The sequence below is a fragment of the Callithrix jacchus genome, chromosome 9 (assembly GCF_049354715.1).
Source record: "Callithrix jacchus isolate 240 chromosome 9, calJac240_pri, whole genome shotgun sequence".
Classification (NCBI taxonomy): Eukaryota; Metazoa; Chordata; class Mammalia; order Primates; family Cebidae; genus Callithrix; species Callithrix jacchus.
The window spans coordinates 70,578,873-70,601,714 of record NC_133510.1 but is presented as its reverse complement, the minus strand read 5'-3'; the positions used below and the strand labels follow the sequence as shown (position 1 = coordinate 70,601,714).

Sequence of the window (22,842 nt, the reverse complement as noted above, 5' to 3'; positions counted from 1 at the left end):
CTGTGTTGCCCAGGCTGGAGTGCAGTGGCTATTCATAGGAGCGATCATAGCACACTATAGTCTTGAATTCCAGGGCTCAAATGATGCTCCTGCTTTAGCTTCCTGAATAGCTGAGACTATAGACATGTGTTGCTGTGCTGGGCAGCTCTGTCAGGTTTTTTTTTTTTTTTTTAAATTGTTTTTTTGTTTGTTTGGTTTTGCTTTTGGGTTTTTTTCTGTTTGTTTTTGAAACTGGGTCTTTTTGTGTTGCTGAGGCTGTAGTACAGTGGAGCAATCAGCTCTCTGCAGCCTCAACGTCCTGGGCTCAAGTGATCCTTACCACCTCAGCCTCCCCAGTAGTTGGGACTACAGGTGCATGCCACCATGCCCAGCTAATTTTTTTTTTTTTTTTTTGAGAAAGAGTTTCACTCTTGCCCAGGCTAGAGTGCAATGGTGCAATCTCAGCTCACTGCAACCTCCACCTCCCAGGTTCAAGTGATTCTCCTGCCTCAGCCTCCTGAGTAGCTGGGATTACAGGCATGAGCCACCACGCCAGCCACCTAGCTAATTTTTATGCTATTCGTAGAGACAGGGTTATGCCATGTTGCCCAGGCCAAACTCATGAGCTCAAGCAGTCCTCCTATCTAGGCAGTCCTCCCACTTTAATCCCAAAGTGTTGGGATTAAAGGCATGAGCCACTGTGCCTAACCCAGCTCTGTGTTTTTAAGGGCAAAAGACATCTCTAGTATTTTTGTTGTTGTTGTTCATGTCAAATGGATGGTGTGCCAATGTAACAAAGGTTTGAGGGTGGCACACTCACATGTGCATGAACACCCAGTCATTATGTTTAAGAACTACAAAAGGATCTTCCTCCAGTATTATTACAGATTCCTAATGTAGGCTTTGTGATATTTCCACCTGATTACCCTTTCATTTCTTTCTCTAGAGATTTCTAGTAACACTCCACCAGGTCATGCTACCACAGTATCTACCAAAACTACACTTTATAAAAACTCTCTAGTGCTCTTACCACACAGACATGCCTTGTGGCTCTCAGACAAGGAGGTGGAACCTGTTGATATTCCTGCCCAATGTTTCAGATCCTCTCAAGGTTGTATCCCAGGTGCAACAGAAGGATGGAAATGGTGACAGCCTAATGTGGTAAGCAGCAAGTACCATGATATGTTAGTCAGGACTGATTAATAGGACTAGAGAATCTCCCAGCTCATCTGTTCTTCACCTGTCTGGAGTCTGAAGAAGAAAGTGTCAGTTGCAGTATCAGAGTGGGCTGCCCATGGAGCAAACAGGAGCAAAGATGGAAGGAGTGCTGCCCAACTGGCAATTAGCTGGCCACTGCCACTCCCTAACTTCCCAGCCACTTGGTAAAGGCCAGCAGGAGTAGAGCTCATCTGGAGCTGAAGAAGGACAAGAGGCCCGACTTACAGTTAATCAGCCTTTCTCCCTCCCTCTGGCTTCCAGCGGAGCCTAGTAAAAGCTGAAATTGTAGCCACCAGCTCTGTGGGTTGCATACTTCCACACTGTCACTGACCCCAGGCCTGGGCCTGAGCCCAGCACATGTGCTAGGAGCAGGAGTAGGGAGTGGCAAAGGGGTGTGTTGGCCTTGCTGACAAAATCCATTTGGAATTTGTCAAGGTTGTGGTTTGGGGCTTAAGTTTGACACAGAGTGTGTCTGATGAAAGAAGAGGGAATGATAAAAAGGAAAGAGGGACCCAAAGTGCAGAGGAAGGAAACAGGAAAAAGCTGAAATATTCACGCTATGACTCTGTTAGAGATTCTCCTTTCTCTACCTGAGTGTGAGAAATTGTGATTTTAGATATTCTTTATTATTATTCTCTTATATTCTTTCCCATTCTAAGTACATCCCCTCTTCCTTCTACACACACACTAGGTTCACTAAGTGCCTAAAGTCAGGATAGGATTTCTCCTGTCTCCATCAAATTTCCAAACCCAGATTCTCCATGCTCAAGTGGAAATCTGGGACATAAAATTTGGCCATAAAGTTCTGCCCTAGAGCCCAGTGTGGTGACTAAAACCTGTAAATGCCAACACTCTGAGAGGCTGAGGCTGGAAGATTACTTGAGTCAAAGAGTTCAGGGCTGCAGTGATCTTGCCACTGCACTCCAGCCTGAGTGACAGCAAGACACTGACTCTAAATTAAAAAAAAAAAAAAAAAAGTACTGGCTAAACACAGTGGCTCATACCTGTAAGCTGAACACTTTGGGTGGGAAACCAAGGCAAGGGGATTGCTTGAGTCTGAGAGTTTGAGACCAGCCTGGGCAACATAGCAAGACTCTATCTCTTAAAAATAAGACAAAAACAAAAACAAACAAAACTATCCTATGGCCAGGCACAGTGGCTACACCTGTAATCCCAGCACTTTGGGAGGCAGAGGAAGGTGGATAGCTTGAGTCCAGGAGTTCAAGACCAGCCTGCACGACATAGCAAAACCCCATCTCTACTAAAAATACAAAAATTCACCAGGCCTGGTGGTACATACCTGTAGCCCCAGCTACTCAGGACACTGAGACAGGAAGCTCGATTGAGCCCAGGAAGCAGAGATCACACAGCTGCACTCCAGCCTGGGTGACAGAGATCCTAAGACCCTGTCTAAAAAAAAAAAGTACTTTGGGAGGCCAAGGTGGGCAGATCACAAGGTCAGGAGATCGAGACCATCCTGGCCAACATGGTGAAATCCTGTCTCTACTAAATACAAAAAATTAACCAGGCATGGTGGCATGTGCCTGTAGTCCCAGCTACTCGGAAGGCTAAGGCAGGGAAGTGCTTGAACCCAGGAGGTGGAGGTTGGAGTGAGTGGAGATCGTGCCACTGCACTCCAGCCTGGCAACAGAGCAAGACTCTGTCTAAAAAAATTAAAAAGTACTGCCCTAACCTAATGCTCCTCAAAATGTCCTTGCTACCTTGGTGCTACTCTCATTTCATCTGATTTTGAGGGTAATTTGAATATCAGAAGTATCTATTGCCTAGAGACATGGAAAGAACTATTTCTACATTCTCTGGCCAAAGACATAACCTGTTACAGTCAGCAACTAGCAGCCACATAAGTGTGCAGTCATTTGTGAAGTTTTAAATATGTGATGTATATTCCTTTCTGTACTGAATCTTAGAAAGCTAACAGTTTATTTTCAGATGTTGGGTTAGGGCCAGCTGTGGTGGCTCATGCCTGTAATGCTAGCACTTTGGGAGGCTGACAAGGGTGGATGACCTGAGGTCAGGAGTTTGAGACCAGCCTGGCTGACATGGTGAAACCCCATCTCTACTAAAAATGGCACTCACCTGTAGTCCCAGCTACTTGGGATGCTGAGGCAGGAAAATCACTTGAACCCAGGAGACAGAGATTGCAGTGAGCCGAAATCACACCACTGCACTCTAGCACTTTGGGAGGCCGAAGCGAGTGAATCACCTGAGGTCAAGAGTTCCAGACCAGCTTGGCCAATATGGTGAAACCCATCTCTACTAAAAATATAAAAAAATTAGCCAGGCGTGGTGGCAGGCACCTGTAATCCCAGCTACTTGGGAGGCTGAGGCAGGAGAATCGCTTGAACCAAGGAGGTGGAGGATGTAGTGAGCTGAGATCATGCCATTGCACTCCAGCCTGGTAAACAAAAGTGAAACTCTATCTCAAAAATAAATAAATACATACATACATAAAAACAAATTCTGTTCTGTTTAGTTGAGGTTATCTCTTAAAGGAATTATTTTATTAAGATGAAATATAAAAACTCTAAATGAAGAAGGACATGGGCTGAGATGGGCAGATTGCTTGAGGTCAGGAGTTCAAGACAAGTCTAGGCAACATAGTGAAACCTATCTCTACCAAAAAAATACACACACAAAAAAAATATTAGCCAGGCATGGAGGCATGTGTCTTGTCTGTAGTCCCAGCTTACTCGGGAGGCTGAGGTAGAAGGATTGTTTGAGCCCAAGAAGTGGAGGTTTCAGTGAGCCAAGATCACACCACTGCACTCCAACCTAGGCAACAGAATGAGATCCTGTCTCACAAAAATAAGAAATGGCCAGGTGTGGTGGCTCACACCTGTAATCCTAGCACTTTGAAATCTGAGGTGGGCGGCTCACTTGAGGCAAGGAGTTCGATAAGACCACCCTGGCCAACCAACATGGCGAAAACTCATCTTTACTAAAAATATAAAAATTAGCCAGGTGTGGTAGTGCATACCTGTAATCCTAGCTACTTGGGAGACTAAGGCACAAGGATCGCTTGAACCCAGGAGGAGGAGGTTCCAGTGAGACAAGATCACACCATTGCACTCCAGCCTGGGTGGCAAAGTGAGACCCTGTCTCAATAAATAAATAAATAAGAACAAAAAACCTATGCAATTAATTCCATTAGAAAACATGCTGGTGTTGCTGGTTTCCAGAGGGAAAAACTCCCATTTCAAGGGGCACCTCTTTTATACATTTCCCATCAGTCTTGCATCTACATCCCAAGTTCACTCCTTTGGAACCAGAGAAAAAAGTGCCTGTTTTTTGGGGTCCGAGTTCAATGTTGAGATACATTTAGGACTGAAAGACTTCAGAACAAAGGCAACCTTGTGGTCTAGAACAAGGGTGAACAAACTGCAGCTAGAGGACCAAATTTGGTCCTGCAGCCCATTTCTGTGAACGAAGTTTTATCGGACACAGCCATGCTCATTCATTTATGTGTGGTCTATGGCCACTGTTGATCTGGAACAGCAGAGTTGACTAATTGTGGCAGAGTTGAATAGTTTGGACAAAGACCACAAGTGTAATATATTTACTACTAGCCCTTTGCAAAAAAAAAAAAAAAATTGCCAGCCCTTGTTTTAAGGCAGTGATCAAGGTGAAATCTGGAGTTGAGGCACATAGAGAGTCATCAATAGGGCCTACATCTGGAACTCTATCCTTTCCCACCTAGGAGCCCTTCCTGGTTTTATCAAGGAAAAGGTGCCAATTAAGTCACTGAGATTCATTTCAAATCCTTTGTGGAACTCAGCAGGATATACATAAAGTCATTAAGTGTAGGAGGGCAGGAGAATTCACCTAGAAAGGAAGCTATGGACTGGGATCCCAAGTGTGGGTACATACATCACCATCTGCATCCAGTAACTTAATTTATTTTCGTTTCAAACAGAAACCAAGAACAAGTCTCAGTACAATAAATTATCCATTCCCACCCTTCCTGCTGAAGAAGGAAAAAGAGGCTCCAAGAGTCATGGGGAAACCCTTCTTTTGGAGGGTCCTCTTGAACTGCTGAATGGAAGGAGACAACTTCCCTAAGGGTCTGGACAGACAACTCTATGAGGATTGAGGGGAGAGTGCCCCTCAGCACTCTGTCCCTTTCCCAGGAAAAAACCTCCCTACCACTGTCTCCCATTTTCCCACAAGAGGGAGCCCAGGCTGCAGTAGAGGAGTTTGGGGATAGTACACAGAAGTGGGTGATTCTTTCTAGATACAGATCTTATGGCTCCAAACACTGCCTGCGGTTATCCCTCAAGGGAGAGGAGTGGTGAAACTATAGGGACTCCCTAGCCAAAAGGAGTATGAATCAGGGTTAAAGGAGCTCCGGAGCTGAGAAGTGGGAGGAGCAATACAGTGCATTTCATCTTAGTCCATTCAGGTATCTAAGGAGCAGAAGAGGAGTGGCAGCTTTCCCCCAAGACCCTCCAATTGTTGGAGAGAAGGCTTCATATCCCATAGTACACCTGACTCCCACCACCCCTAAAGCTGTTTCCAGGTAGACACTTTGAGCTTCCAGGGACCAAGATTGGCCTTGAAAGGAAATCAGAGCAAAGGGCTGAAAAGGCACCCCTCTCACACAGTCCCCTCCCCTGCCCCCAAGGTGAGGCTGACCCTCACTTACACACATTGACCCACTCTGTGACCTTGCACTCATCACACAGCACATAGCAGCACCAGTGGAAGCGGCAATGGCAGCGCTCAACTCGTGTCTGCCTGAGCACGTTGTGCCCACGGCCACAGCACAGGCTGCCACAGCCATCCAACAGGCGGCTGGTCTTATTGCAGGCCCGGCCCCTTGTCCCTGGGGAGCCCATAGTGGGGTCTCGCTCACAGAAGTCAGGAGACTTCTCAAAGTAGACCAGCTCTCCTGAGAGGCGACGGGGACGCAGACGGGGTTGGAAGGCTCCAGAATTGCGGTTGTGGGTATCGATGAAGATGGCCCGGCCCAGCCGTTCCCTCAACGCCGCCCCCACTGCCCGGAACTCTGGGGCCGCCCTCCAGCATGTCTTGAACTGGCAGCTGCCTGAAGTGCCATGGCATTTGCATTTCCGCTTCAGGTTTTCAGTTACCACCTAGAGCATTGGGGACAAGAGGTGAAGTGGAGGGCAGCAAATGGACAGAGCACAGAGGCACAGGAGAGGGAAGGGAACAGAGAACACAGGGAGGGACAAATGGAGGCAAGAATAACATGGAATATCAGAAAAGAAAGGACATTGCAGTTAGTTAACAGCCCAGCTCCCTCATTTTATGAGTGCAGAATTGAAAACAGAGTGGTTTGATTTGTCCATCTTCCATCAACAGCTGGTAATAGAGCCAAGACTCAACTCCAGTTATGCTGACTCCCAATCCAGTGCTCTTTCCATCGTAAGCACTTACAAAATTGGGAGTCTGGCCCACAGCACGCCTAAATTCTGTAGGGAAGGCAGCTATAATAATAGCTACTATGTAGTGAGCCAAAAATGATGTACTATGCTGGGTGTACTATTTGCTATCTCAGTCTGTTTTGTTTTTTTTTTTTTCAGACAATCTCTCTCTTGTCGCCCAGGCTGGAGTACAGTGGTGCAATCTCAGCTCACTGCAACCTCCGCCTCCCAGGTTCAAGCGATTCTGCTGCCTCAGCCTCCCAAGTAGCTGGGATTACAGGTGCCTGCCACCACGCCCAGCTAATATTTGTACTTTTAGTAGAGATGGAGTTTTACCATGTTGGCCAGGCTGGTCTCGAACTCTTGACCTCAGGTGACTTGCCTATCTCAGCCTCCCAGAGTGTTGGGATTACAGGTGTAAGCCACTGCACCCAGCCCAGTCTGTTTTTATATATATAATTTTTTTTTTAAAGATGGGGTTTCATCATGATGGCCAGGCTGGTCTTAAACTCCTGACCTCAGGTGATCCACCCACCTCGGCCTCCCAAAGTGCTAGGATTACAGGCATGAGCCACCACGCCCAGCTATATAATTTTTTTAAATGTAGAGATGGGGTCTCACTACTTTGCTCAGGCTGGTCTTGAACTCTGGTCTCAAGCAATCCTCCTGCCTTAGCCTCCAAAAGTCCTGAAATTATAGGCATAAGCCACCACATTGGCCTGCCAGCTCAGTCTTAATAACATTGTAAGATAAGTATCATTAGGCTCTGTACAGATGCAAACCTGAGGCTGGGTAACTGTTGATGGTGAGGTGAATATCAGTCACTCATCACACCTTATCCTATTATTCCCCGGTGCCTCTCAAACGCTAACCAGGCCTCAAAAGCTGGGGAGACCCAGGACAAGACGTATACACATACCTGGCGCCCTACCCTGTTGTTGTGGATTCTCATTCGTGCCTGGATGTCCCGGGGAGCTTCCCTGGAATCCAAGAAATCCCGAGAGAACTTCTCTCCAAAGTCCATGTCATGGTTACAGCCACCCCATTCCCATGTGTCCTGGGGGCCAGGACTGGGGCCTGAGCCAGGGCCAGGGCTGGGCAGAGAGTGGGGGAAACTCTTGCCTCGAGACAGTGTCTGCAGCTGCAGCAGTTTGGCCCTCAGCCGATCCTGCTCACCACTGCCCTTCAAGCCACAGCCGCAGCTCACCAGCTTGCCCAGGCTGCAGGCTGTGGCTACTGCATGCATGATGCCAGCAGCCAGCATGGAGAAGGAAAAAGCACTTTCTCGGAAACCTGGGGATGAGAAGGGTGTGATGGTGGAGGTAAGGTTGACAGGCAGCTAAGAGTGGGGAGGCAGAATGAAATAAACAGCTCCCCTCCAATTCCAGAAATTCCTAACTGAATCCTGACCCTGCCATTACCAGCTGAGTGATTTGGAGGAAAGTCATGGGCCAAGGAAGGGTACAGAAAGCACAGAGCCTCAGATTCTTAATCTCTAAAGGGAGGTAGGAGATGATGGGTCAAGATGATCTCTGAGGCCCATTGTCACTCTGTAAGTCTGTGATTTTCAGGTGTAGATGAAAGCGCTAGCCCAGAGGGAGAGACCCCTGGAGCTGGGAGATGACTAAGAGGGAGTCCCTGAGGTCTTTGAAGATGTGTACAACCTGAGTTCTACATCTGAAAGCCTTAGAAATTCTCCCAACCCTGCAGGGAGCTTGCGTGAGGTGGGAGCAGAGCCTTTGTGGTTCTGTATTTTTTTTTTCTTCACTTCAGGGTTATTTTAATCAGTCTTTTAACCAACATACCTTCCACCACCCAGCACCCCCAAAGCACTGGAGCCATTGAGCTTCATTCTTCCCAGGATGTAGTTTTATATTTGCCCTTCAAGACTGCCCTTTTTATGTTTATCCTAACCTGCTATTACCCTATAAAACATTGAGAGGAGGAGAGAGGTGGGGGAGTGATTTTCCCTAAGGCCCTCTTAAAAGGTTGGCTTATTTGTTACGTTTTGGGGGTCACAGAGGATCAGGATGCCAAGCCTTTCCCAGACTTAAATAAACGTGCTCACCATTTGGGTGTCCAAGACTTCCCCTACACCAGGCCCTGTGGGGAAGGAGGGGGACCCTCACTTCATTTTAGGCAGGGGCTCTCTGGAGCCCTGAGAAGATGAGAGACAGCACCCTCTAAGAGGACAGGCCTCTCCTACCCCAAGATCCAGAGCTCTTGGGCCAGCATCCTGATCCCCCCAACTCCAACCCTCCAGGGGTGAAGCTGTTTGCACAAGTCTTGGGAATTCCCCTGCAGATGGCAGCTGCATATTAACCCCATAGTCCCCAGAGCACTGCCCCCATCTCAAGGCTGAGCCCATGGGTCTTTACACCTCAGGGAGTGAACTCCAGCAGGGAAGGGGGAGAGGCAGCCATGCCTCCCAGACCATGCCTCCGAGACCAGGCCAGCAGTGACCTGTTCTCCCCTCCTCCAGCCATTCTTCACCTGCTCAGGTGAGCAACACCTGGAGCCCCCACAGCACAGAGGAGGGGACTGGCTCCCCAGCTTCAAAGTCATCAGGGTCTTTGTTCCCAGCTTTGGCTCCTGGGAACCCCAGCAATTAGGGGAGCAGGTTTAACCCTTAAACGGTGTGTGTGGGGGGGTGTCACCCAACCCCTACTGAGACACTGGGACACCAGCCTGGGCTTGTCCAGCCAAGATGCTGGGGGAGAGAAAATGGGGGAAGGAATAAGGGGGTGTTTGAAGCTCCCAGGACTGGGGGTATCTCTTGTTCACAGGTGCAACCCAGATCAAGCTGGTAGGAGGCAGGAAAGGGGGGCCCTAGGGTAGGAGAGCAGGGACAGCTGCCTCGCCGGCAGCACGCAGGTGGAAGTTAGGCACGCAGGGGCCCAGACGGGTGGCCAGACCTGGCTCAGAGAGGTTCTGAGAGGCGGGGGGGAAATTCCAGGAGAGGCCCCTCCCGGAGCCGCGAACCCGTCCCTTCCCGCCTCCTCGCGCCTCGGCCTGCCCCCCACCCTCTAGCCTCCGCGGCAGCGCAGACCCGCCCAGCCAGGCTCACCGCGCTTGAGGATGGCGCTGTGGTGCGGCAGACGGCCGCCGCCCTCGAGCGCTGAGCAGTTCCAGCGCTGGTCACGCAGCTGGTGCTGACACTCGTGGACCGCGATGTGGAGACCCTGAAGCGCGGACGCCGTCACGTCGGGGTTGCGCAGGCACAGGCCTAGCTGCCGCTTGCTCAGGCCGGACAGCGTCAGGCACACGGTGTTGGGTGTCAGCGGCGGCTCGCCAGGCAACTTCAGGCCCAGAATCTCATTGCTGAGAGCCCTGGGAACCAAGAAGGCGTCTGGGGTTTGCGGCCCAGACCCCTCCAACTCTCCCCACCCCAGGTCGGTGCTTCCCCTGTGGCCTGGGAGACAGGGGGAACTGCTCACCGACTGCACAACGCCAGGAACAGGAGACCCGCGAAGCCCGAGGGCGGAGGCCGCGGCCGGGGCTCCTCCAGCATGTCGAAGCCCGGAGGCTCCGGTGGGCAGATCGATCAGGACCTGCGGGACAAGGAGACTTGATGCGGGTTCAGGAATCAGGCGGCTCGCCTGGGAAACCAAGTGATGCCCTTCTTCAGGCTCCTAACCCACCGATGCCACCCTACTGACCCTTCACATTCCTCCCCAAACAAAACAATAAGAATCACCACTTGATTCCCAGAGTCCCTGAGACTTGGAGGTCTTAAAGAGGAAGAGTCCAGGTGTAGTCCCAGCTCAGGACTCACGTGAGCACCGCTGGAACCCCGTCCAATCAGACACAAAGCCCGGCACACAGACACACTCACATGCAAACTCAGACACACAGATTCACAAACACTTGCTCCACAACCTCGCCTACTGCTCCCTTTTTCAGGGCCCCATGACTAGCTTCCCCACCCTCAAAGGGCTAGGGAGTGGGATAAGGAGGGGGTTCCCCACCACCTAAGGGGGTGTCACCTCCAGGAGTCATCGAGGCCAAGCTGGCTCCATAATAAAGGTCTAAGAATGGGCTCCCCACCCACACTGCACCCTCCCTGAGCAGCAAGGAAAGAGGAGGGGCTCCAGGTGCAGGAAAGATGGGAGGGAGATCCTGGCTCCCTTCTAAAAGGGACTGTGGCGCAGACTGAGTCCTCTTCCCTATCCCCCACCTTGCCTAACTACAAGCTCTCCTCCTCCACAGGCATCGTTCTGGTCCTCATCCCTTTGCTCTCAAGTTCATTGCTTTCTAAATCTGGGGGCACTCCTTTATTTCTCTGTGTCTTTATCTCTAGCAATATCTCTGGCTCTCTAAGCGTCTCCATGCTTCTGTGGATGGATGCGTGTCTGTCTGTCTGACTACACACGTGCCTGTCTTCCCAGTGTTCTTGTCCCTGCCCTCCCTGCTTTCCCAGGTCTAATTACCTCCAGTGGTTTGGGTGCGAGGTCCGAGACAGGCACGGCTGGGTTGCCTAAGCTTCACTAGTCCTGCTTAAACCGTGGGGAGACTGCACTGGGTTCCGTCGCCTTGGCAGAGCTGCATTCTTCCAGGGCCGGGCCACTCCTCTTCACCGCTTCCCCAGCGCCGCTTGGCCGTGGGGAGGAAGGGAGGGAGGAAGGGAAGGAGTGCTCGAGAGAGCTAGCAAGCCGGCAAGCAAAGGACGGGGGCTCTGGCTCTGCCTGCGCCAAGCCCTCGATGGCTCTGCTGGGCTGACGGAGCTGCAGCCCCTCCCTGAGCCTGGGGCTTCCCCACCCTATCCTGCACTCCCCGCCTTGACCAGGCGAACGAAGCCGCTCCCCCTCCTCCCAGCGTTTACACACACACACACACACACCTTCTCGCCCAATGCCTGGGTTCAGGCTTGGCCCCACTGAAGAAGGAGGTGGCCAGAGTTCCTCTTACCTGCTCTGGGGTCACCAAAGCTGCAGGGAGGGTGTAGTAACCTTCCTAGAGAGCCAGAATGGGGCCCAAGTGGCCACATCTTTCAATACTTCTTTTTGCATCATTTTCTCCACTGAGATAAGGGTGGCTGGAAGGTGCCTTTGACAAGATGAAGATGGGAGCCGGACAGTCTTTGGGCTTCTCAGTGTGGGACAGTCACATGTGGTGCCCACATCCAGGGCACTCAGAGCAGTCAGGAGAAGTGCAGGTCTGGGCAGCTTGGTTCCCACCCACCTCCAAGCCCCGTGCCTGCCCCTTTGGAGGGGTCAGCTTTCACCTCAGTTTGGCTCTGGTGGAGGTTCAGGTAGCCCCAGAGATCCTCAGCCTGCCCTGATGCTTCCTTGCTGGCAGGGATGCTTACCAATAGAGGTCTCCTACCCTTCTCGGGATTCCCCAGTCTGCACTTTGGGTGGCCTGGATTCCTGCTCCAAGCTGCAGACTTCCTTCTGATGGGATGAGGAAGGCCTTGGGATCCAAAATTGAGCCAAGTCCAAGGGCAGTCGGAAAAGAGCCTTGTCTTGGGGTGCACAGGCAAAGGCAAACCGCCTTAGGGAGATCCAGTGGCAGCGAAGGGGTTAGGCGCCACTGCGCTCCCGCCTGACTCACCCTCGAAGCTGTAACCACTGTGGGCTATTTTTGCCAGAGAGGGGCCCCAGGCTTTCCAGCCGCCCCCCGCCCCTGCCAGACCGCAGCCCAAGGCATGGCTGGCCCCACATGCCCCAGGCACATTGACTCAGACTGCCCCCCAGCAAGCAGAGGCACAGGGATGATACCCACAACCACAGTCACCTCTTCCTTGATGGTGGTGGTGCAGCTCTGCTGGGCAGTCAGCCTCCAGCCTGTGCTGCTGGAGGTCCTGCCCATGCTGCAGGGGTCACTGTTGGATAGCGGGCACAGCAATCTGAGACAGGAGGTCAAGCGACTTGTATCTGTTGGGATATTTACAGATCATTTTGTGCCAGGCTGTGAGCAGTCTGGGGAGGTGAAAGTGCCATGGTCCCTGACACAGGACAGCCTGGACCAGGCTGCTTTTCTCTGATTCCCCACCTCTGGGATGGGGAAGAGGGAGCCCTAGAGTTCCTGACCCTTCTTCCCATTTAGAGCACAAGAGCCAAACCACGTGTGGTTTTCGAGGTCACCAGAATCTGCAAGCCCCATCTCAGTTTTCATTCTTACACCTGGGTTCGTGATCTGCCAGTGTCCTTATCCTTTCTCCTGCAGTCAGCCTGGGATTCCTGCCAGGTCCTTGGAATAGGGGAATGAGGTTGCCTAAGCCTCTCTTCTCCATGGGGACCTCATGGACATCTGTATTTCTCCATGCGTCGCTGGGTTCCCCCTTAGGTTTGGGATTATTTTTTGCCTTCTGATTCTACCCTTGCCAGTCTCCAGCATGCAGTCAGGTGCCAAGAAGGGTTGAGGGACAGAACTACCACAATAGGTTTCAACTCCCTAGTGACCCCAGGTCTCCCCAAGTGGGACTGTTCCAAATCCAAAGACCCAGAGTCCTGCTCCTTCTCTCTACTGAAGCCCATATCTGGGACAGGAGGCCACAGGCCGGCAGACTGGGTGGCCTGAGCTGGCCCACAGTGCCCTCAACCCGACCGGCTGGCCTGAGCACTGACCCGCAGGCAGCTAGAGGGCGGTGGGACAGGCGGGGCCTGGAGAGGGCTGCGGGTGCACACCCATTGCCTAATACCCCAAGCACGCAGCCAGCTCCAGGAAAGGGGAGGGACGGGAACCAGAGAGACCTTGACATGGGTTGGGGCCAATGACAGGAGGGGGAAAGTGGGGGGCTTTCATCACTGCAGGGAGGGACTAGAGCAAACTGGTGTCCCTTCCCCTAGATGAGAAGACTGGAGGGCTGCCCTTCCCATCCTAGGGATGGAGGGTGTAATGAGAGCAATGTGGGAAGAACACTGGGGCCCTGGAGGGCGGGAGTCAAAGAAAGAGTGGGGGCCCCTGGAGATTGGGGGATGTCGAGCAACTGAGGCGGTGGTGGCTAAAGCCTCGGAAGCTTTCTCCTCCTCCTCCCCCCATGTTTGCCTTGGCCCGGGGTCCCGGGTGACTCATCTGTTGCTGAGCCGCTGATAGGGGTGGCCAGGCCTGGGGAACCCAAATTATAGGCCCAGGAGGGATGGATGCGCCCGTGGCGGTGAGCTCAGCTGCGCTGCCCACCCTCTGCCTCATGCGCCTTCTGCTGCAGCACTGTAGGCCACCACCTGGAGGCACCAAAGGGCCCACAGGCTGATACTGGACTTTCAGGAAGACCCCACTTTCAGCAGTTCACCCCAACAAACCCGTGGGATTACGTTAGAATTTTGCCCCCTTCTCTACTCAGGCCTAATGGATGGGCTGTGCCTTTCCAGACCAAGGGGCAGTGTTGCCCACGGGTGCTTCAAAGGAGGGTAGGCTCCTCTGCCCACAAACTCTCCCTGGTCCCCTGCTTCCTCCCCAGATCCCAAAGTCAAGGCAAAGCCCCTCTCCCTTCTAAGATCTCATCTCTACCCGATTCCAGGGGGTAGATTGCTACCGATTTTCAACTTCAAGCCTTTAAAGTTATCCATGGTCAAAACTGATACAGAGGAAAATGAAGCAGGGTAAAGGACATTAGTAGTGGGATTCCATTTTACGAAGGGAGAGGAAAAACTCAGTGAGGGAACAAATACATGGAGAGATCTGAGGAAGGGCATTTTAGAAGACAGAAAAGCAGGTGCACAGACCCTTAGAAAGGAGTATGCTTGGTTCAAAGGATTAGCAAAGAGGCCAGTGGGGCTGGTGGGGAGGAATTCACAATGGAGAGTGTGGTAGTCAGTGAAGCTCAGGAAGGAAGGCCCCTTTACTTTGAGTGAGATGGGGACTCATTGGAAAATTCTGAGCAGAGAATTGAACTAATCAGACTTCTGTTTTCCCAGCACTTTGGGAGGCCGAGATGGGTGGATCACCTGAGGTCAGGAGTTTGAGACCAACCTGACCAATGTGGAGAAACCCCATCTCTACTAAAAATACAAAATTAGCTGGACATGATGGTATGCACCTATAATCCCAGCTACTCAGGAGGCTGAGGCAGGAGAATTGCCTGAACTCAGGAGATGGAGGTTGCGGTGAGCCAAGATTATGCTACTGCACTCCAGCCTAGACAATAAGAGTAAAACTCCATCTGAAAGAAAGAAAGAAAGAAAGAAAGAAAGAAAGAAAGAAAGAAAGAAAGAAAGAAAAGAAATAAATTGGCTCTAGTAATTAAATCAACCATTTTGAGTTTTGCAGTAAAATGCAGCACTGAAATGGAGCAATCTTGGACAGTGACATGGGGTCTAACGAAGTTTTGGGGTTTATTAGATGGGTACTATTGCAGCATGTCTGCATGCTTATGGGTATGTTCCAGGAGAGAGCCAAATGGATGGTGCAGGAAAGAAAGAGGGGATGGTTGATAACATGATGATTCGATCTAAATAGAAATTTGGGTGCTTGCTTTGGCAGCACGTATTCTCAAACTGGAATGATACAGAGATTAGCACCGCCCCTGTACAAGGATGACACGCACATGCATATTTTAAAAAAGAAAAGAAAAAGAAATGTGAACTAGGTCATACACACTGTGACTCAGACCTAGGGGCCTTCCCCTCTTCCCCTCATTCCCCCTACTCCTGGTAGGTGGAATGTTGGAACAAAGCACAGTGGCTCCTTTCCCCTCTTCCCACCTCTGCTTGACACCAGTGGTCACAGACAGGGCTTCCATATCTTCCAGCCAGCTTCCCACCCTCATGGTGTTGTATCAATCCACCAGGCCAAAAGATGTAACCCAGGCCCCAGTGAAGAGAAACTCCTAAGGGATGAAGGACAGACTCCCCATGGTACATTGTTCATTTACTTGAGCCATCTATGCCGGGTGCTTTCTGTGGGGGCTACTGGCTTTTGGATCTGGGGAGGATGCTGGATCAGTACACCTTCTCCCTCAGGGGTGAATCCTTGGATGGGCCAGATATGCTGGGCTGGGCATAGGGGAAAGAAAGGGAAAGAGGGCCGGACACAGTGGCTCAGCACTTTGGGAGGCTGAGGTGGGTGGATCACGAAGTCAGGTGTTCGAGATCAGCCTGACCAACATGGAGAAACCCTGTCTCTACTAAAAGTACAAAATTAGCTGGGCATGGTGGCACATGCCTGTAATCCCAGCTACTTGGGAGGCTGAGGCAAGAGAATCATTTGAACCTGGGAGGTGGAGGTTGCAGTAAGCTGAGATCGTGCCATGCACTCCAGTCTGGGCAACAAGAGTAAAACTCCATCTAAAAAAAGGGGGGGCGAGGATAGAAGAAGAACATTTCTATCTAAAATAACCTTCATCAGGCTTCATTTGGGTTAATATACATCTCATATAAAACACAAGTACCCAGGAATATTAATTAAACTGACCTGGCATTTATTCCTTAGAGTGATTTTCCTGCCTTGGAAGGGAAGCCTCGTCATTTCTGGGACTTGAGACTGTTAAGGTTCAGGCCTGGGGAAATTTCTCAGTAAGAAGGCATCCTAAAAAACAAGGGTGATGAAACCAGTGAGAGTTAGAACTCAAAAGGGAGGCAAGAAGGCCCTAAAAATTATGCTTACTTATCTATCAATTTTGAGAAGGGTTCCCAGCCTGCAACTCCTGCACACTGGCAAGCAGCTGGTAAGGCAGGAAGAGCATGGGCTTTTAGTCAAATTGGTCTGAATTTTAATCTGGCTCTACCATTGATTTATTAGATGTGGACCTTGGACAACTGCCTGATCTATTTTTAATTCTGTAAAATGGGGAGAGAGAAGAGATGTAAAGATCTTCCCTCCTTCCAGGGGCCATCTGTGTGTAGTGGTGGGGCATGATAACCAGGCTGGCAGTGCCCCCTATTCCCCATATAGGGAACAGCAGCCACTTCTTCAATAGGAGGCCAAAGTGGCCCTGAAGCTGAGCAGGAGTCCCTGGGAGAGAAGAGAAAAGTGTGCAATGGATGAGATGGTCACAGGCACTCTGGGTATCCCAGTGTGGTGGGAACCAGAGCTTTGGGGGAAGACAGAAACTTGGCAGAAAAATCCAAAGAGAAGCAAACACATGGAGACACAAGTTCAATGCAGCCAGCAACCTGTGTTTTCCCAGTCCTCTCCAACACCATACGTCCACTGGACATCCACACCACATCCCATCCTTTCTGAGCCTAGGCCTCAGAGACAGCCACTCCAGGCTAGGTTCACCTTGGTTGTAGGCTCGGCTCTCTCCCCCAATGACATGCACTGGTTGACACATACTACAGTGTGACACACCATAGGATGCCACGAGGTACAAGGGGCAACAGAGTGACGCATACACACATATTTAATCTTCCCATGCACACGCTCATCCACCCACTCCACACACAGTCCAGACACCTTCCATCCCTCAATCATGCTTCTGTGTCTCCTTCTGACAGTTGCCACCTCCTTCTTGACACACTGCCCCAGGCGGTGACTGTGACAAGATGACTCCATGACCCTTTCTGACTTGAGCTAAATTCCAAAATTCTTTGGAAAGTTTCCTAACATCCTTCGTCAGAACAAGGAGTTTCTGCACGTACCAACACACAGGAGGATGCACCCTCAGAACATAGCACATTCTCACTCCCAGCCATATTCACATTGTCCCACTTCTCTCTCTCTCTCTCTCTCTCTCACGTGCGCGCGCGCACACACACACACACACACACAGAAGGCCACTTGTGCGCTTCTTCTGACCCACATGAACAAACTGCCTGCTGCTTCAGGTTTCTCTCCACCGCTAGGATCCTTTTGGTCAGCTCACCCCCACAACTCATACCCGGGATTTCCCTGACCACAGCCGCACTCACGCCCCCGTCTCCCCCTTTTCCTTCTCTGTCCAGCCATCGAGGGTTCCTGGGCGGTTAAGCCTCTCCCCGGAGTCGCTGCCCGGAACCACAGCTTTCCTTCCGACACTCAGGATGGGGGAGAGAGGGGACACCGGTGGGGCCCGGGGTGACGTCGAGGGGACAGCCCCACGGCGGCGAGGCGGGCTGGGCCCTCGGCAGGCTCTACCCGCAGCACACGCTCGTCGCGCCCCCTGGCGGATGCTAGTCCCCGACGGGCTCCGGACGCTCAGCCGAGTGAGGCGGGCGCGCGTGGGAGGGTGTCCCAAGGAAGGGGAGGGGTCCGCGGCCAGTGCAGGCCCGGAGGCGGGGGCCACCGAGCAGGGGGCGGGGGTGAGCCCCGACGGCCAGCCCGTCAGCTCTCAGCTCAGACGGGCGGGAACCACAGTCCCGCTCGCTGCCCATTGTCTGCGCCCCTAACCGGTGCGCCCTGGTGTCACAGCGCGGCCCGGTGGGGCAGCCTCCTCCCGTCATTTCAGCCAGCGCCGCAACTATAAGAGGCGGTGCCGCCCGCCGTGGCCGCCTCAGCCCACCAGCCGGGACCGCGAGCTATGCTGTCCGCCGCCCGCCCCCAGGGTTGTTAAAGCCAGACTGAGAACTCTCGCCACTGCCGCCACCGCCGCGTCCCGTCCCATCGTCGCGGGCAACAGCCAAAGTCGCCGCAACTGTAGCACAGAGCGGGCAAAGCCAGGCAGGCCATGGGGCTCTGGGCGCTGTTGCCTGGCTGGTTTTCTGCTACGCTGCTGCTGGCGCTGGCCGCTCTGCCCGCAGCCCTGGCTGCCAACAGCAGTGGCCGATGGTGGTAAGTGAGCTAGTGCGGGGTCGCCACTTGTCCCGCGGCACAGAGCCAGGGGCCAACCCTACCCAGCTCCCACGCTCTGGGATCCGTCCGCCGACAGGCTCCCTCCCCGTTTTGACCTCCCTCCGCGACGACACCGAAGGGCGATCTGGCGTGGAGTTGCCCCAGACTCCAGCTCTGTAGAAGTGGGGCCAATGATCCACCCGCGGAGGCCTAACATACCCCAGGCAGGGAGCCCACTCTCATCTAGCACCGCCTTTCCCCTTCGAGCGCCAACTGCAGCCTTACGGCGGTGGCCTCACCACAGGTTTTCCCACCTCGGGAAGTGAAGGGCCAGGCGTTCGCTTAGAAAGGAGGGGATAAGAGGGTGGGAACTCGTAAGCATTTCACGCCTTGGGTGGGCAAGAACTGCAGGCCCTCATTATCTCGCTCAGGCTGACCGGAAGAGGCTCGGAGATCCAAGGTAGAAACTCCGTCCCCGGGTGCCTTCTCTGTCTCCGGACCTAGGGCTCAGGCGAGCAGCCCTGGGACTCCTGGGCACACACAAGTCTGGAAGCCCAGTTCTTTCAAATTAGTGAGCCTGAGAGCGCAAAGTCATTACCGCATTATTGATCTCCCGCCACCCTCTCCATGCACGTACCGCCAGGAAAAGGACCGGGTGGCACAGTTTTTATGGTTAGGGTGCGGGTCCCCTTCCTGAGCCTGAGCTATCATATGTCCCACCAGGGGTATTGTGAACGTAGCCTCCTCCACGAACCTGCTGACGGACTCCAAGAGTCTGCAACTGGTACTCGAGCCCAGTCTGCAGCTGTTGAGCCGCAAACAGCGGCGTCTGATACGCCAAAATCCGGGGATCCTGCACAGCGTGAGCGGGGGGCTGCAGAGCGCCGTGCGCGAGTGCAAGTGGCAGTTCCGGAATCGCCGCTGGAACTGCCCCACTGCTCCAGGGCCCCACCTCTTCGGCAAGATCGTCAACCGAGGTGGGTGACCAGGAAGGCGACGCTTCCGGGAGCAGGGGAAACGCGGGGTCACCCCCAGGGCATGGGCGGGCGTGTACAGAGAAGGTGTCTCAGGCGCCTGGAGGGTCACACGACCCGCCAAGTGCCTCGTGTCCAGCGCCAGCTCCGGGCCAGACTTCTACCAGGCGTTTTCCAGCCGTGCACCCTGGAAACGAAGCTTAACTTTTCTGAGCTACTGCCACAGATAAAGAAAGTTTCGGGTCTCGGATGCCGGCTCACCACCGTTTTCCCCCAGCCTCTCTCAAAAGCTCCTGGGAAGCCGCTCTCTGCAGGCGTGTGTCTTGCCTCCCGCCCAGCAAGGCTTGCATCGCCAAAATGGGCCGAAAGTTTTGGACTGCGAAGAAGTCTTGGGGATGTACTGTTCTTCCGCTCCACTCTCTTCGGTTTTTCTCTCTGGGGCTGCTCGACTTCCGCTGTCGAGCCAAAATGCGCCCTGGAGTGTCCCAGTAAGGTGTGATTACGCCCGTGGACGTGGCTGCATGCCCACGCACCTGCTTTCTCTACGAGCCCTAGGGAACCAGCTTTCCAGCACTGCCGCCCTGGCTCTCAGGACTCTAAGTGCGGAGTCGGGGGTGGGATTCCGGGGTCCCAAGCCCTTCAGTGAGGGTGCTGGCCGTGCCGCACGTGCCCCCTTGCTGATCCCCGCTCCTTTCTCCCACAGGCTGTCGAGAAACGGCGTTTATCTTCGCTATCACCTCCGCGGGGGTCACCCATTCGGTGGCGCGCTCCTGCTCAGAGGGTTCCATTGAATCCTGCACATGTGATTATCGGCGGCGCGGCCCCGGGGGCCCCGACTGGCACTGGGGGGGCTGCAGCGACAACATTGACTTCGGTCGCCTCTTTGGCCGGGAGTTCGTGGACTCCGGGGAGAAGGGACGGGACCTGCGCTTCCTCATGAACCTTCACAACAACGAGGCGGGTCGCACGGTGAGCTTGGAGAGGCTCCGCAGGGGCCAGTCTCGGGCTGGGGAAGTGACAGTCGGTGAGACAAGGCAAGGGGCACCAGGAGAGGGCGTCCTGGGAGAGCAGGAGGCTTGGAACGAAGCCAGAGGATAGAGGAGACAGTCAGTGGCTGAGGGCAAAGGGATGCCTGTCCCGCTAGCAGCTGGAACAGAAGAGGTGAAATCAAGCACAGTCTCTTCACTGGACAGATTCGAAAAATACGCCTGAGAGGCCGAGACTGACTCTCCGGGGCGGAGCAGGGTTGGGCCGGGTTTCCAAATCTCAGCGGAACTTTTCGCGCCTCCCTTCTCCTGGGCTCAGCTAGGCCTGGCGCTTTGCTGAGGTCCGGCCCCCATGGCGTCCGGGAGGGGGCAGTGTCTGGGCGGTTGGCTCTGGCCGGGTGCCCTGGGACACTCTTTCTTCCCCTCTCCCCGCAGACCGTATTCTCCGAGATGCGCCAGGAGTGCAAGTGCCACGGGATGTCCGGCTCGTGCACGGTGCGCACGTGCTGGATGCGGCTGCCCACGCTGCGTGCCGTGGGCGACGTGCTGCGCGACCGCTTCGACGGCGCCTCGCGCGTCCTCTACGGCAACCGCGGCAGCAACCGCGCTTCGCGGGCGGAGCTGCTGCGCCTGGAGCCGGAAGACCCAGCCCACAAACCGCCCTCCCCCCACGACCTCGTCTACTTTGAGAAATCGCCCAACTTCTGCACGTACAGCGGACGCCTGGGTACAGCGGGCACGGCAGGGCGCGCCTGTAACAGCTCCTCGCCCGCGCTGGACGGCTGCGAGCTGCTCTGCTGCGGCAGGGGCCACCGCACGCGCACGCAGCGCGTCACCGAGCGCTGCAACTGCACCTTCCACTGGTGCTGCCACGTCAGCTGCCGCAACTGCACGCACACGCGCGTACTGCACGAGTGTCTGTGAGGCGCTGCGCGGACTCACCCCAGGAACGCTCCCCCTCGAGCCCTCCCCCAACAGACTCGCTGGTACTCAAGACCCTGTTATTCTCCCACCCGAGTACCTCCGGTCACGCCTCCTGCGGTTCATACGTATCCCATCTCTCCCACTTCCTCCTACCGGGGGACTCCTCAAACCACTTGCCCGGGCGGCAGGAACCCTCTTGCCATCCTGATGGACCTGCTCCGGACCTACCTCCCTCCCTCTCCGCGGGAGACCCCTTGTTGCACTGCCCCCTGCTTGGCCAGGAGGTGAGAGGATGGGTCCTCTCCACCGTGGAGTTAGCTCCTGATGGTGTCACTCTGCCTCCTCCATCACGCCAGCGACCTCTCTGCCTCTCTCTTCCCCTTTGTCTTGCTTTTTATCCGGGTCCTCCCAGGCACCTTCCTATTCTCCTGCCGTGGGTGCAGACCCTGAACCCACACTTGAGCATCAGGGCCTTTCTCCTCCCCACCTGCAGCTGCAAGGGGAGGTTTCAGGGTAAAAGGGCAGCTGTGATGATGTGGAAATGAGGTTGGGGGAACCAGCAGAAATGCCCTCATTCTCCCAGTCTCTGTTGTTGAGCCACTGAACAGCTGTGAGCCATGCCTCCCTGGGCCACCTCCTACCCCTTCCTGTCCTGCCTCCTCATCAGTGTGTAAATAATTTGCACTGAAACGTGGATACAGAGCCACGAGTTTGGATGTTGTAAATAAAACTATTTATTGTGCTGGGTCCCAGCCTGGTTTGCAAAGACCACCTCCACCCCAACCCAGTCCCTCTCCACTCTTCTCTCCTTTCTCCTTCCTGCCTTTTCTGGTCCTTCTTCTCTCCTCAGTTTCTCAAAGATGCGTTCACCTCCTGGAATCAGTATTTCCTTCCCCTGTAGCTATTAGTGGCTCCTCGCCCCCACCAATGTAGCATCTTCCTCTGCAGAATAAAATCTCTATTTTTATCGATGACTTGGTGGCTTTTCCTTGAATGCAGAACACAACCTTGTGGTGTCCCCTTTCCTCTCCTTTTACCACTCCCAGGCTTGAAGGCTTATCTCTCTCAAACAAATAGAATGCACTGTTGGGTGACTGGTTTTCTAGCTTTGCCAGAGGGCCCTGAGATTCTGACCCTTGGATGACCCTAATGAGACCACTGGGAATCCAGTTCTCCTGAGAGAGGAACCTGGTCAGGAGCCAAACAGTCCTGCAGGGTTCTTCTTCCTCGTGGAACAGCAACTAACTGTGTGACATGGACAAGTGCATGACTTGGTGAATGTGGGTTAAACAATCTCAGTGCCTGGAAGAGCTGTTGAGAAAATTAGCTGCTATTGAATAACTGTGACCATGTTCCAAAAAGTAGGAAGAAAAACTAAAGCAGAAAGGGTGCTGCTGCCCCTGATGTAGAGCTGTTGGTCCCTGAAGCCTGGCTTCTTCAGCTGTGGTCAGGGCATTGGACAAGGTTGAAGCACTTCCACTACCAGAAAAGTAAATGCCGGCCTGGTGCAGTGGCTTACGCCTGTAATCCCAACACATTGGGAGACTGAGGCAGGCAGATTGATTCAGCCCAGGAGTTTGAAACCAGCCTGAGCCACTGGGAGACTCTCCTCTCTCTCTCTCTCTCTCTCTCTCTCTCTCTCTCTCTCTCTCTCTCTCTCTCTCCACACACACACACACACACACACACACACACACACTATATTTACCTAATAAATACCTTATT

The 22,842-nt window shown here is 53.4% G+C and overlaps 2 protein-coding genes, 1 non-coding gene and 1 pseudogene across 21 annotated transcripts; 2 read left to right on the top strand and 2 right to left on the bottom strand.

Annotated features, from left to right (window-relative positions):
* Positions 1-746: 746 nt before the first annotated feature.
* On the bottom strand, positions 747-845 carry LOC118144713 (small nucleolar RNA U13). Its single transcript, XR_004729458.1, has one exon. It is a non-coding gene; the product is annotated as a small nucleolar RNA U13 (small nucleolar RNA).
* A 4,253-nt stretch (positions 846-5,098) lies between these two features.
* Positions 5,099-21,017, bottom strand: WNT10B (Wnt family member 10B). Of its 19 annotated transcripts, XM_078336815.1 has the most exons (10): positions 18,988-21,017; positions 15,957-16,070; positions 15,756-15,829; positions 12,339-12,478; positions 11,511-12,014; positions 11,033-11,195; positions 10,040-10,153; positions 9,670-9,932; positions 7,522-7,895; positions 5,099-6,311 (listed from the first exon to the last, which is right to left on the bottom strand). In XM_078336815.1, the coding sequence occupies exons 7-10, from the start codon at positions 10,111-10,113 to the stop codon at positions 5,853-5,855; spliced, it is 1,170 nt and encodes a 389-aa protein (XP_078192941.1). In that variant the 5' UTR covers positions 10,114-10,153; positions 11,033-11,195; positions 11,511-12,014; positions 12,339-12,478; positions 15,756-15,829; positions 15,957-16,070; positions 18,988-21,017; the 3' UTR covers positions 5,099-5,852. The 19 variants fall into 19 exon arrangements, with proteins under 19 accessions (XP_078192941.1, XP_078192939.1, XP_078192940.1 ...); XM_078336813.1 differs by lacking the exon at positions 15,756-15,829 and having other exon boundaries at positions 11,511-12,066; positions 12,327-12,478; positions 18,871-21,017; XM_078336814.1 differs by lacking the exon at positions 15,756-15,829 and having other exon boundaries at positions 11,511-12,066; positions 18,871-21,017.
* On the top strand, positions 15,011-15,102 carry LOC118144637 (U6 spliceosomal RNA; annotated as a pseudogene).
* On the top strand, positions 17,953-21,256 carry WNT1 (Wnt family member 1). Its single transcript, XM_035256961.3, has 4 exons — positions 17,953-18,233; positions 18,957-19,210; positions 19,911-20,176; positions 20,629-21,256. Exons 1-4 carry the CDS (start codon positions 18,130-18,132, stop codon positions 21,115-21,117), a joined length of 1,113 nt encoding a protein of 370 aa, XP_035112852.1. The 5' UTR covers positions 17,953-18,129; the 3' UTR covers positions 21,118-21,256.
* Positions 21,257-22,842: the final 1,586 nt, after the last annotated feature.

Excerpts from the sequence above, each read along its gene's own strand:
- WNT10B (XM_054238579.2), bottom strand. The coding sequence starts at position 10,113 with ATGCTGGAGGAGCCCCGGCCGCGGCCTCCGCCCTCGGGCTTCGCGGGT. Across the intron at positions 9,933-10,039 it reads TTCCTGGCGTTGTGCAGTCG|GGCTCTCAGCAATGAGATTC; the intron begins GTGAGCAGTTCC and ends CTTGGTTCCCAG. Across the intron at positions 7,896-9,669 it reads CAGCGCCATCCTCAAGCGCG|GTTTCCGAGAAAGTGCTTTT; the intron begins GTGAGCCTGGCT and ends TCTCATCCCCAG.
- WNT1 (XM_035256961.3), top strand. The coding sequence starts at position 18,130 with ATGGGGCTCTGGGCGCTGTTGCCTGGCTGGTTTTCTGCTACGCTGCTG. Across the intron at positions 19,211-19,910 it reads CGGCAAGATCGTCAACCGAG|GCTGTCGAGAAACGGCGTTT; the intron begins GTGGGTGACCAG and ends TTTCTCCCACAG. Across the intron at positions 20,177-20,628 it reads ACAACGAGGCGGGTCGCACG|ACCGTATTCTCCGAGATGCG; the intron begins GTGAGCTTGGAG and ends CTCTCCCCGCAG.